This window comes from Marmota monax, unplaced genomic scaffold (genome assembly GCF_021218885.2).
Source record: "Marmota monax isolate L192 unplaced genomic scaffold, Marmota_monax_Labrador192_F-V1.1 WCK01_AAM20220418_F8-fsc00027, whole genome shotgun sequence".
In the NCBI taxonomy this organism is placed as follows: domain Eukaryota; kingdom Metazoa; phylum Chordata; class Mammalia; order Rodentia; family Sciuridae; genus Marmota; species Marmota monax.
This window is the reverse complement of record NW_026694617.1, coordinates 4,305,816-4,320,271: the sequence shown is the minus strand read 5'-3', so window position 1 is coordinate 4,320,271 and position 14,456 is coordinate 4,305,816. Positions and strand designations below refer to the sequence as shown.

Here is a 14,456-nt window from a genome sequence, read left to right as displayed (position 1 = left end):
ATCACAACAAAAATGCAGAATATTTTAAGAAGTAGAACTGTGCTCTCAATAAGGACACCTTTTCTAATTCCTAAATCTAAAAAGTAGAAAGAACTATACTGTAGGATTCTCAGCACCACCTGAAAGGATATAGAATGGAATGCTTTATTTGTTGGGGAGTACAGACTTGTGGATCTCTAAATTACTTCCAATTTTAAGGTCTTATGCCTTGGGATACAGTATGGATATCTCTTTGCAAAAATACTAGATATGTAAAAAACATCTATGTTTAAGTTCATACTTGCAAATTTGCTTAATTTTTCATGGGAAGATTTAGTTCACTTCCTTCTTCATTAAATGTCATTTTCTGTTAACTTTCTTAAAACATTTTTCTCACTTACCTACTCACTCCAAAATAAAGTTTTTTAAATACACGTTACAAAAACCTACCTGTTCAAAATACAATAGTTTAGTAGATACTGAAGATTTTCTTTAAAAAAAAAAATCAACCTTACATCTATAATTAAATAGATCTCTATTCTTTAAAGTTTTCAGAATTAAATGAATTAAAAGAAAAAAAAAAAGCAGTGTATGACAATGTTCCTCTTGAAGCTAAGGTAATTTTCTGATATATACATTACTAGTTTCCAGTCTGAGAGCCTGTGTGTTACATACAGCAAAGGTTCTACTTCAGGCCCTTTTAGATGCCCTGCTTCTTAAAGTCAGATCACATGACACCAGGCAGCTTTGCATAACACAGGTGCATTAAGTACTATTGCAGATTCTTCCAGCTGATTTTAAAAATGCATACTAATAAAGTTGAATATCACACATATTAACTATTTCCAAATCAAATTGTTTTCCTTGGGTGTTTGATGTTGATTTTTGACATAAGCATTGTTTAACAATAGTGATTAACAGCTCAAGTGGGAGCATAAACAGCCCATCAATGAGTAGATATGACTACTCAGGGCATGCCTAATGACAGGAAAATGATTGTGTTGACAATACAATGTGTAGAACATGGGTTGCTTCTGGGAAAACATATGTTTATCATTCGAGTTCTCTGCTTTTCTGCAGCTAATCATTTTTATTTTTTCTGTTTAGAAAAAAATGAGTCACTCTTTCAAAGCAAATGATAAATGTAATTCAATTTAACAGCCCTGGATGCCAGAACATTTTAATTTAACCATGGATGTTTCCTGCTTTTATCTAGTGTGGCTTGAACATTAACTTCTTTTCCATCTTTTGGTAGTTTAAAAAAAGAAAAAGCAAAAAACCAAGAAACTCATTACATTATTATGGGGGTAGGGGGTAGCTATCAGATATGCTTAAAGTCAAGACTGTTTGGTATACTTTAGAGTCCTGGAAAATTATTTCGTGTTTATCAGTCTCAGAATCCTTTACATTAAAATGGTCCTTAAAGAAAAATGTATGAAAAAATGTAAGACCCAATGAAAACATTAAGGATATTACCTCCAAGAGAAGAAAGATGTTGTCTAACTTTGTTAAAAGCTTGTTATGGAAGTTCCCAAGAAACAGTAGTATTTTCTCTTTGGAAGAACACAAAGGATCTAATTCATTCTTGGAAAACGTTTCTTTTAAAATACTTGTTTATTTCAAAGCAAAATAATTATTGAAAACATACGCAGGAGTCATTCCAAAGTAATTGGTCACAGAAACCTGGATTATCAACCGGACTGCAGAGTACCCACAAGGAACAGATGAAAAGGAGAGCGCACACATGTTCGTTGGGGAGCTGGAGGCCATCCTGAATCTGAGGGCACCAGGACTGAGGACACCTAGAGAAATGCTTCCCAGCCCATACCTCTGAGTCTTAGGCCCAGAAATGCACATGCTTAAGGAAGAAGCAATCCTGTCATCCTGTTTCTCCGCAACCAAAGGAAGGGGGAGTGGAGGGACCAGCCCATCCCGCCCTCCTATCCGGTTGTTGATCTAAGGCAAGAATCCTGGGCGAACTCGCTTGAGTAACGCGAACTGTGCAAAAGTTCACAACTACAAGATGGGAATGGGTCCTCAGAGCACCAAACCACCCTCCCCATCAGTACACCGGGGACCCAACTTTAAAACGCAACAATGAAAAAGAAGCTCACAAGTTGCGAGCGCGCACTCACCCTGGGCGGGGGAGCCCAGCCGGCCGCCGCCCGCCTCGGCCGCGCGCTGCGGCCCCGCGGGCCCGGGAGCCAGGGCTTCGCCCGCGCTGGACATGGGCCGCTGCACCGAGCCCGCCGCGCCGCCGCCTAGCTCGCCGCCCCGCGGGGCGCACGGAGGAAGGCCTGCTAGGTGTCGAGTGCAGGGAACCGACTGCTTCTGACGGAAAAAAAAAAAAATGTTTTTAGAGAAGAGCACACTCCGCCTGCGGGACATTCCCTCCCCCTCCGCTTCCCTCCCTCAAACTCCTCCCCGGGGAAGTTTTGATATGAAACCTGCGAGGAAAACTGCTCAGAGTACAGTTGACAGCGGCCGAGCCCGGGGGTGTTGGGAGGGGGCTGTAGGAAGAGAGATCGGGCTGAGGAGAAGCTGAAGGAGGAGGTCAGACCCCCCCTCCCCCGGTCCCGGCCGGGTGCCACCACCTACCTCGGCCACCTACCTCTGCATCCCCCCAGTCGCTCAAAGCCCCTTCCTCCGCCTCCTCTTCCGCCCCGGAAAGTTAGCGAGGCTCTGGCAGCGGCCGCATCTCGCCCTGGTGGCCTGACGACGGCGGCGGCCGCCCCTGCGCGTCCCTCCCGCCTCCCTAGGGTTCAGCCCAGACGTCGCAGTGGCGGCAACTGCGGCAGCGGCGGCGGCGGCTCTGACTCCGCGCACTCCGCCCCCTCTTTCCAGCCAGCTCACTCTGGCCAGCTCCTCTCCGACGAGGACTTTTGCCCCCCTCTGTCTCTCTTTCCCGCCTTCCACCACTCCTACACTTCTCTCAAACACTTCTCCCTCTGTTGCTCCTTTTCATCACATCCGGATCGGGGAGGACTCGAACTCTTGGCAGCGGGCCCTGGGCTCTGCCGCGCGCTCCCTCGCGCTGGGAGCTGTCTGGGTCAGGAGGCCAAAGCCGGACAGGGCTGGCGCGTGCTCCTCACTCCAGCGCTGCGCCCACCCGGGCTGGGAAAAAAGGAGGAAATGAGCAGTTTTCTGCCTGACCAGTCGTCCCCTCTACCCTACCAGGAATGTCACCCAACTCTTTGTTCCAATCCTGACCCCAGACCACAATCTAAAGGAGTGCCCTCAGGGGAAGTTGAAACCTTTAAGATGGACTAGGGAAAACGGCAGGGTGGGGGGAACCCACATATCTAACTTTCCTGGTGGGACAGGGAACACGTGAATTTGAAAGCTTGGCTTCAGCTGAGCGTTTAACCTCAGCCTTATTTTTCATTTATTCATTTCGGTCAAACAGGATCCATATCAGGTAAAACCGGTTGCGGTTGCATGAGTCCAGTGCAGACATCTAGGCAAGCAAGGTAGACACCCTTGAGGACAAGCTGGCACAGATCCCCAGTCTGACCTGTTGCAGAATGCATTCCTCTCTGGACCACTGACGTCTGTGGGGAGATAAAACGTAGTTGGGAGTAAAAACCTGATCAACGTTCTGAATGTAGCTCAACCTGATGAGCCAATAATAACAGGTGTAAAGTAATTTGCAGAAATAAAGTATTTGAATAATATATTCAGATAATTTTTGTTCCTTATGTCGTCGTGAGATAAATGCAAAATTTAGTTGACAAAACCTCGACCAAACAAACTCAATTCTTTTTTGACCCTAAGACTAGAGAGGAATCAGTAATGTTATCAAAATTGAAGAAAATGTACATTGGATTCACCTTCTTTCTATAAGTATCATGAATAGAAGTATCCCAGGAATTTTATTTCTTCAAAAATTAGATTTTATTCCAATTGATTGAAAAGAGCCATCCCTTACCTTTAAAGAGTCAGTGCATTTAAATTTGATTTCAATTGTCCTGAAAACACTGGCCTTTGAAGATTCTTTAGGACTATGTTCTCCAAAACACATTTTGGTAAATGATCTATAATTTACAATCCCCCTCCCTCTTTTTTTTTTTTAACTTGGAGGTTTCATATATGGTGTCATAAAGTGCCTTTACTCTCCTAAAAACTTGTAAAGGCCTGGACTATTTGGAATCTGTTGGAAGCAGATCAATTTGGACAAAGACTGTGTTAGTATTGAGAAATGTATGGGAAGACTCTCTGTCTACTGCAACACACTCTGTACTCAAAGGAATTGGCTACAAAGAAGCTGCTCCAGAAAATTCTGTTTTATCCCTTTATATCTCCTTGCCCAACTTTCTTAATTGTCTCACAAACATGCTACAGTCCAGGGATATCAGAAGTGGGTTCTAGAAAGTCATAGTCAGTGGTGAATATTTGTTGATTTAATTTCATATTATGCTTAATGATGCCCATGTGCTGGGTAGTTCAGCAAATACTCCTTCAATTAAATTTAACCATCTTACTCTTTAATGGGGAAGAAACAAAATAAAAATACAAATTTTAGGAACAAATGAGAAGCTGTGTTGTAGAATCACCAAGATGGTCAAACGCTTTATCTTGCTCTTGTATGACTTTGAGCAAGTTAGTAAATCTCTCTGTTTTGGTTGCCTCATAAAATAATAAGAGAAACTCTCAATAGTGTTTCTTTATAAGACTTAATACAGTAATTTCATAGGATTTGGAAGAATGTCAGATTATGTGGGAAATATTTTAAAAAATATTAATTGTTGGGCTGAGGATGTAGCTCTAGGGCAAAGCACTTGCCTAGCATGTATAAGATCCTTAATTTTATCCTCAGCACCACAAGAACAACTAAATAAATGAACACACACACACACACACACACACACATCTCAACTACTGTTTTAAAGAAGAGAGTACAACAGTGCTTACCAGATGCTAGGAAAGGTAGATGGAAGAAGGGATGAAGAGAGAATGGTTGAGGGATACAGAGGTACAGCTGGATAGGAGAAATAACTTCTAATATTCTATCACAGTGAATAACTACGGTTGACAACAAGAATTATATATTTAAAAGAGCTAGTGTAGAGGATTTTGAATGTTTCCAACACAATGTAATGATAAATGATTGAGGTGATGGATATGCAATCTGATTATATACATTGTATACACAAACTGAAATATCATACTGTATACAATATGTACAATTATATTAATTAAAAATAAAAATAGTATTCAAAATATTACCTATTATCACAAAAACAGCAGGAGCATTTTGATGGGTAAGGATAAGTATGGCATAATGATTCTATCACAAGGTCCATATCAAAATACCAGGTAATCTGGCTGTTTTAGTCAGCTTTTTCACTGCTGTGACTATAGGATCTGACCAGAACAACAGTAATAGAGGAGGAGTTTATTTGAGGGCTCACAGATTCATCTGGCCAGCTCCATTCCTTAGGGCTTGAAGTGAGGCTGAATATCATGGTGGAGTGTGTGGCAGAGGGAAGCAGTTCACATCATGGTGATCAAGAAACAGAGAGAGAAACTCCACTCTCCAGATACAAATATATACCCAAAGCCAGGTCCCAATTCCCACCTCCTCCAACCACACTCTATCACTTTAGTTAATTTCATCAAGAATCAACTCACTGATTAGGCTAAGGCTATAACTCAATCATTTCTCCTCCAAACTTTCTTGAAATGTCTCACATATGAGCTTTCTGGGGATGCCTCATATCCAAACCATAACACTTGCCATGTACTTTACACAAACTGTATTAATAAATTGTTCCATCAACCCTATAAGCAAATTGCTAGAATTGCAGTGCTAGAAGAAAAGTTCAAGTTTGTCTAACTTCAAGGCTATCCTGCTTCTCTAGGTAAACTCAGGTCTTTCTAGGGAAAATCTAGGTGTTCGTGAACCTGGTGTCTGTTATACCAAGTGTTACTCTTGGGCACCTGGGAGTTACCCAGGCTGTCTCTGTCCCCATCCCTTGCTTCATTTGCTCATTCTAACTGATCACTTAACTTGGTTCCTAATGAGAACTACAGTGCCCACATCTCATTTGTTCACTGGATGTCACTTAGTGAACATTTATGTTCACCTAAAATTTGTATGTTGAGACTTTAATCCCAGCATGATGTATTGGTGGGGACTTCTAGAGGTAATTAGGTCATGAGATTAGTGTCCTTATAAGAAATACAAGAGAACTTGCTTTTCCTTTCTGTGTTCTAAGCTATAGAAGGACCTAATCACTTCTTCAAACCCCCATTTTCTAATTCTGTCATTTTGATGATTAGAATTCAACATATGACAGGAAACACAGAGAACACAAACATTCAACCAATACAAGGGGATGTATTATCCATGTAATAGTGGATAATATCATAAAAGCTGCTCAAATGTTTTAAATTATTTGGATGCTCTGAGATTGGAACTAGGACATTCAATAAGGACACTAAGAGTGAGTCTGGCGGTGGGAACTGAACCAGATAGTCAAGTGTGAGAGATGAAGAGGTAGAGGAATCAAGGGCTCTTCCAGGTTTCCACATTTAGGTGGACAGTGGTGGCATCACCTACAGAAATGGAACCATTCCAGAGAAGTAGATTTGGGGGGAGTCCTGCAAATGATGCAGTACTGCAAGACAGCTCGTTGGAACTATCCAGTCTGCAGCAGGATATGTGTCTGGAATACAGGTGTATTGGTGGTAATTTACTAACTTGAAAGTTATGAGTGCCCAAGGTGAGTGTGCAGAGTAAAAAGCAAAGGACCTAAGGCACAGCTCTGCCCCTAAGTTCCAATAATGACCTTACTGGCTCCTACCTTTCTCCATACCCTTCCCAGTATCACGATACTGTTATATACCTTCCTTGGAGAAACACCGTTACTTAGGTATGACTATTGCTCATGCCTGCCTATTATCCCAGATGCCCCAGAGGGTATTCAATAACCCAGATTTGCCATGTCTCATACTATATTACCCTGGATGGGTATAAACCTTCCATGGGGACCAGTCTTCCCATGGAGCTAAATGCCCCAGTTTTGGATCAAACAAACCCCTGCCTTTGAAATCCTGTGTGCCTTATAATCAGTCCTGACTAGTGATGTACACATTAATGATAACAATAGATGGACACACAGTGAAAGAGGTCTGACATGAGCAAGGCAATAAAATAAAGAACTAATTAAACCATTTGTAAAGCATCCTTATGGACCACTTAGTCTTTTATCATTCACGCATTAACACCCATTTAACACTTACTGTGCACTTACTACATGCCAGGCTACATATTAGGTTCTGGAGATACAGAAATTTGATTTGATGTCTTGAAAAGTGGCTAAATTGGTTTTTACTTGAACAGAGACTTATCTGCAGAGCTACAGTCAAAGTTAACATATTTACACAGATATCTAAACCAGAAGTCCACAAGTAGGGTATATAATTGTGTAGTCCTCGGTGGAGGGAGGGGAGATGTGGACCAAATTTAATTTTTTCTTTATTTTTATTTATTTATTTGTTTGTTTGTTTATTATGATGCTGGAGATTAAACCCAGGGCTTCATACATGCTGTGAAAGCATTCTACTGCTGAACTCCATCCCTAGCCCTTTTGTTAATTTCATTTACAGAAAGGATCTTTCTAAGTTGTCCCAGTTCGCCTCAAATGTATGATCCTCCTGCCTCAGCCTCCTGAGTAGCTGGGATTACAAGCATGTTTCACTATGCCCAGAGGCAGAAAATTTTAGAATGAGCATTTATATTTGTTTTTATTCTGTCATTTTGAAGTTCATTTCTGAGTATGTATTCTAGGGTATGTGACATATTAGTATAAGAGTACTTGAGTATATGGAAACATGGATTTGGGGCTTATACACCAATATTTTATCAATTGATTTGTTAAAAATAAAAATGATTTAAATGTTTTAAACTATTTAAGGTATATTCATACAGTAATTCTCAGATTATAGCAAGAGTGGTTTTTCTAGAGAATATACATCCTCACTTATATAGAAGCATGACTGTAGTAATTCCCAAATCAACGACCTAGAAACCAGAAAATAATCACAATTGTCTAAATATCTCCAGTAACTTTCATGATCTTCACAAAGTTCCAACACAAAAGCCACAGAGACTTTCTCTAATCCTATTTGTCCTTTTGTGAATATACACCACTAAACAAATTTTATTTTCATCGTTTTAGATTACAGTATATTATAAGAAGAAAATTTAGGGTGCAGAAGCTTTGGGGAGAAGAAATTAGCTGAGGGAGCTATTAGGTCAGTAAAAATGACAGCCAGAGAAATGACAGCTGACAGACAAGGAAGATACAGGAAAATAAACATGTTATAACAAAGCCTTTGTGGATTCAGCTCAGTGAAATAGTCAGTGTTCCTAATGAGGGCCTGAGTCATTAAGGAAAGAGCTGGTTATGTGTTATATTCTGTTTTTCAGGGAACCAGGTCAATATTTTTACATTAAAAAAAAATTCCATCAACAGTTTTCAAATTAAAAAAAAAAGAAAAATGCTGCTATTTAAAAAAATAAATTTCATAGAATAAGAATTGTGTAGCTGGGAGGGAACTCAGGAATCCTGATTTTTGGACCAGTTTTTAATTGGTTGTTCCACTTGCTAGAACTGTATTCTATGAGGGGATGTCAAATGTACAGTTTTCTGGAATCCCACCTTTAAATACAGCACTATCTTCTTTTTATCTTAGGTTTTCAACCAAAACAATGACAACAAATAAAAAAACCTGGTTCTGGTTCTTCTACTTTTTAAGTTTGAAAAGTTTGAATACTTCCAATCTTACCCATCTCCTTCTTTAGACATATAAAGAAATACAGAGAAACAAAGTACATTTGAATAAGTGTGAATAAGTGTGTCCTGTATAGCAAACCACATGGCAGGTGCTAAAGTTTCAAAAATAGAGGAAACACTGTTTTAGCTTTCTGGAGCTCCTAGTCTGCAAGGCAGGGGGCAGGGGAAGGCAGCAGAGTCTAAGAACACTCTATTGTGATGGTCCTATGGGAGCACAAAGGAAGTGACACCTAACTGCTCAGCCGTGGGTGGGGGAGTCAGGGGATGTTCCAGAAAAATGATAACCAAGTTGAGTGTGAGTGATGAGTAAAAGTTGGCCTGTCGAAGACGTCAGGGAATTCCAGATAGAAAAGAGAACACCTACAAAGATACAGAAATGACGAAGCCCCGAAAAGTTAAATGACTGGGCCAAGTTTCCTTAGTGAATTAATTATAGAGCTGGTACTAAGAGCCTAAGATTCTTGACATGCGGGCTCCTTGCTCCAGTTATCTCTAGCATACATGTAAATGAATCCATCATTTCTAAGTAATGGTGGAGCAAGGACACACCTGATATTATATTTAAGGGGTTCAAAGATTTTCTATTGTGTGTGTGTGTGTGTGTGTGTGTTTGTGTGTGACTGAAAAAAGATCATGCACCAAATCTCCTGTTGCTGAATTAGCTTCACTGGTCCTCCCACTCCAGAGTTAGGTTAGTGTCCCTTTCAGCAGGCTGACTTCTCTGGCCTCCAGCACTGGCCTTCAGGGTGGCTCCCTGCTGTCACTGCATTTTCCTGCTTGTGTTTTAAAGGAGATGTGAGAGGGTTCAGTGGCACATGTCAGATAAGGACAGCCTGGCTAAAGACAGAAATGAAAATGGACATAACAGATATGGCAGACAATAAGCAGACTTTTTGCTTCAGATCTAGAAAGCAATCCTAAGTATGTCAGAAGTATAAGGATTGCAGGAAAGTAGTAACTCCAAGAAGCCTTTGAAAGTGATGTCTGATCTGCTGAAACCGCAACTGGAAATAATCTTAGCATGGTGATCATAATAAAATCTTTAAATGACAGAGAGGATGAGGATTCTTTTGTTTTTATGACCCCTAAATTCATTTAGATTCTCAGGTAAATTAGAAGATTTTAACTGGTATTTTAACCACTGCCTATATTTCTCCAAATTTTGTATTAAGAAACAGATACTAGGTGAAAAATATAGGATTGTAACTAAACCATATTGTTCACCCAGTCAGGAGATCTTTAATCAACTCTGGGGAAAAGGCAAAGGTGTCTTAAATTTTCTCTCACCTCCTGTTGTTCTCCTCTCTTCTACTCTGTGTCCCTTAAGCATTTGGAATCTCACATCCTCTTCACTTTCGACCTCAGCTTCTAATTTTAGACTTTGTGAAAATTTGTGCCAAGTTTTGAAAGAAACAAATTTGATTTCACATTTTAAACAAAAAGATATGAATAACTCATAGTCTTCCTAACTCTAGAAGCAATAATTCTGTCCTTATATACCTGTTGCCCCCCAAATATATCCAAGCCCACAAGAAGACATGAAAAGGCCTACTTATTGCCACACTAAATAACCATAACTTTCTTGAATTTGTATTGATAAATTACCAGTCAATGCAGCAAAATTATAGAAGAATTGAAGATATTGTGAGGTTATATGGGGGGGGGGGGCGTATCTTACACAGATTCCTAAAATCACACAGAGGTGGCGACCAACTTTGTCTTTCTTTAAGATCAGCAACACCAGAACACTTTCAATAAAATAGCCAATCCCCACCAAGGCAAGAAATTTTCCTTACCCAAGTTTATACAGACTAAGCTGATGGTGTCCTCTTAAAGAGTATGTGCATTTCCTAATCCCCAGAACCTGTTAATGTTACTTTATTTGGTTAAAGGCTTTCCAGTGGTAATTATGTTGAATATTCTGAGTTGTAGAGGCCGACCTGTATGACCCAGGTGGCCCTTATTTCAGAGGCAAGTGCCATAACAGACACACAGAGAAGTCAGAGAAGTTGCTGTACAGATAGATGCAGAGACTGGAATTAAATGGCCTTAAGCCAAGGAATCTGGCAACCATCGGAAGCCAGGAGAGGCATAGAGTGGATTCTCCCATAGATCTTTCTGATGGATTCAGGATAACAGACAAATAAACATTTTATATTTCCAATGGGATAAAATAGAGGAAATTCATTTTTTTGATCTTTCATGAGTTTAATATCATTCTTGTGGTGCACAAAGATTTCTCAAAAAGTGATATCCTCTGCTTATGAAAATCTTGCTTCCAGAAATATGAATGATACAGAGTTTGACTAATAAATATTATTAATCTATATGCACACAGTTCAGTGTATTCTCTATAAACCCAATAATTTCAAAATATTGAATAAAGCAAATATAGTTTATTCTCATATTAGAAATACTTTAAAAACTTTTCCCCCAAGATTTTAAAAACTGCTTAGTAATAGTAGTATAGAGGATAAGTTTTTTAAACTTATTTGAAAAATAAACTCTAAAGTTAAGTGGTTATGTTTAGTTCTTTCATTGACATATCAACTTATTTATGGCTGTTTTTATAAACTATTAAAATACATAATGCACAAATTTACATTTACAAAAGTAATTCGGAAAACTAAGAAAAAAATTTTTAAAAAAACTTAACGTAGATGATATACTCAATACCCAGCTTTATAAGTTGCAATGCAAATTTAATAATTTATAACTAAGGAAGATCATTTCATTCTACTATCAAAGTTTATATTATATACTACAACTATAAATTCTGAGGTTATTTTTCTTTGTTACATTCCTCTATAGCACCATGTAAACTTTTCAACTTTATTTGAAGGTAAAAACATTTTTATACATGTTGAAGCCAGGAAAATGTAATTTCTCTTAAAATAGTGCCTCATACTTAGTATCTCCTAACCTGGAAGTGTTTGTATCTTGGCAGGTAGAATTCTAAGATGAGTTTCAGTGATCATTTTGGTCAGCTTTTTTTGGTGCAGTGACAAAAGACATATTTGGGGTAAATACCTAAAAGGAATAACTTAGAAGAGGAAAAATTTATTGGGGGCTCACCGATTCAAAGGTCTCAATCCATAGATAGGCCAACTCCATTGCTCTGGGCCCAAGGTGAAAGCAGTCCATCATGGGAGAAGGGCATGGGCAGGGCAGAGGGAAGCTGCTCCCCTCAAGGCAGGGTCAGGAAGGAGAGAGAGAAAGTCACAGGAAAAATGTACTGTTCCAGGGTAAGGCCCCAGTGACCCACCTCCTCCAGGCACTCCCCACCTTTCTACAGTTACCACTCAGTCATTGATACTAGGATGGAGTGATTATGTTTCCTTTTTCACTATGCGATCACTACCTCTGAACATTCCTGTCTTAACACAGGAGATTTGGAGGGACACCTCATATCCAAACGACAACAGTGATCCTCACCTCCTGTCTAGTCAGTACTTTCTCTTGAACCTAGTAACTTGCTTCTAATGAATAAAAACAAAAAGTAAAGGAAAATCTCTTCTTTGACTAAGTTACAAAAACCCAACACTTTCATCTTGTTCTCTCTCTTCTCTCATTCACTCCCCTGTCTTCTCCTCTCCTGAAAAAGCCTACACACAGGAGCCTGGAAGCAGATCCTTTTTTAGTTGAGCTTTTGAATGGTACTAACAGCCCACCTGACACCATAATTTCAGCCTGTGAGAGAGACAAAATACAGGAAAATCTTGCCTAGCTTCTAGATTTACAGAAATGTGGGGATAATGAGTGACTGTTGATTTAATCCATTCAGTTTTGGAGTAATTTTAGTGCAATAATTAATGATTAATGCAATCACTTAGCCACATACTTTTCTCTTTCTAAATGAACAGAGGACAACAGAATGCCATTCCGAAGCATTGAGAATCAAGCCTTGGTCCTTGCTTCATGCCCAGCACTTATGATGATGTTTCAGAAGCAGAAGATCTTAATTATTTTACTTCTTAACCCAAATAAACACAGAAGTTGTCTTTCAACCTAAGGGTAAATGTGTGCCTTGTCTCTTAGTCTGAATTTTGTCAACATATTTATGAGTAAATAAGTTAATTCCTTTTTCTCCATAAAGCATCAAATAACCTGATATTTTTAAATTGATATGATGAAAAAAGTAAGAAAATGACAAAGCATACAATTGTATATATCTTTACAACTATCACCCAAATTATGCTATCAGAAATTTCCTTCATCCCATGAAGTTTCTTCCTGCCTTTTTCTATATTGCTCCTATTTGCCTCCCCCACAACTAATTTCAACTAATCAAAACACATTAGTTTGCCTTAATCTAGAATGTCTATGAATGCACTTAAAAACTCTACATACTTTTCTGTTTAGTTTAACATTACAAGTGTTATATCATTTCATGATGTTGCATGTATCAGTAGTTTCTTTTTTGTTACTAATTGTTATTGCATTTAAGGGGATATACCACCATTTGTTTATCCATTTACCTGCTGATGGTCATTAGGTTATTTGAAGTTTTTAATCTGTGATAAATAAATCCATGGTATATATATTTGAGTACACATCTATGTATTACATGTTCTATTTGCCTGGGTAAATATCTAGGACCTGGATTTGGGGGTATGTGTATGGATAACTAAATGAAAAACTGCTACGGAATTTTTCAAAGTGATAGCATTTTACAATCCCATTAGAAATGTGGGAGCATTGCTTGTCCTCCTTGGTAGCATATCATTTTGTCAGCAATTTTTGTCTTAGCAATTGGAGTAGGTAAAAGCGATAAATTATCATGCTATTAATTTGAATTTCTTTGGTAAGTGATGAGGTTGTACATTTTTTCAAGTGTTTTTTTGACCATTCTATGTACTTTGCTGATTTTTATATTGATTTGCTTGAATTTTTATTGTCATTAGTATGGATGATTACATTATGTGTAAAATATTATAAACACACACACACACACACACACACACAATCACTCAAGCCCTTAATAGATATTTGTGTAGCAACTATTTTTTTTCTCAAACAGTGGTGTGTCTATTCATATTTTTAATGAAGGCTTTCCAAAGAGCTGAAACATTCAGTTTTGATAATGTCCAGTTTATCTTTTTGTAAATGTTATGGTTTGTGCTTTTTGTACCCTCTCCAAGAAATCTTTGCTTAACTTGGGGTTATAAAGATAGCCTGTGTTTTCTTTGAGAAGTTTTATCTTTCTAAATTTTAGGTTTCTAATCTGTCTCAGATGGTTACTTCTGTGCATGCAGTGAGATAGGAAGGAGTCTCAACTCACTTTTGTCAAATGGACATCTACTTGTTCCAACATAAGTTATGGAAAAAACTTTCCTTTCCACATTCAATTAATTTGTCAGTTTTGTCAAAATTCAAATAACCATAAATCTGTGGATCTATTTCTGGACTCACTATCTTGTTCCATCAATTTCTTTTCCTGACATTACACAGATACCACATTGTAACTCTAGTTTTAAATCTTAAAATCATATAGTACAAGTCCTATACTGTGTTTTTTCTTAAACATTGATTTGGCTATTTTAAATCTTCTGCTTTTTTTTAAATATAAATTTTAGATTAACCTTGTCTAATTCTTAAAGATGACTTGCAGGAATTTTGAAATGGACTGTATTCAATCTTATGTCAAAAAGAAAATTGCCATCTCAACAATATCAA

At 38.5% G+C, this 14,456-nt stretch overlaps 1 protein-coding gene across 3 annotated transcripts in view; it reads right to left on the bottom strand.

The window, feature by feature from the left end:
• Mdfic (MyoD family inhibitor domain containing) overlaps window positions 1-2,964 on the bottom strand; it is an 85,805-nt gene extending 82,841 nt beyond the window's left edge. The window contains exons 1-3 of one of the 3 annotated variants that reach the window (XM_046422465.2): window positions 2,578-2,964; window positions 2,427-2,489; window positions 2,115-2,310 (exon numbers count right to left, since the gene is read on the bottom strand). In XM_046422465.2, the coding sequence (XP_046278421.1) occupies window positions 2,115-2,208 (94 nt within the window). In that variant the 5' untranslated portion in view covers window positions 2,209-2,310; window positions 2,427-2,489; window positions 2,578-2,964. The remainder of the gene's footprint in view (window positions 1-2,114; window positions 2,311-2,426; window positions 2,490-2,577) is intronic. The other 2 variants (XM_046422464.2, XM_046422463.2) reach the window with 2 other exon arrangements.
• Window positions 2,965-14,456: the final 11,492 nt, after the last annotated feature.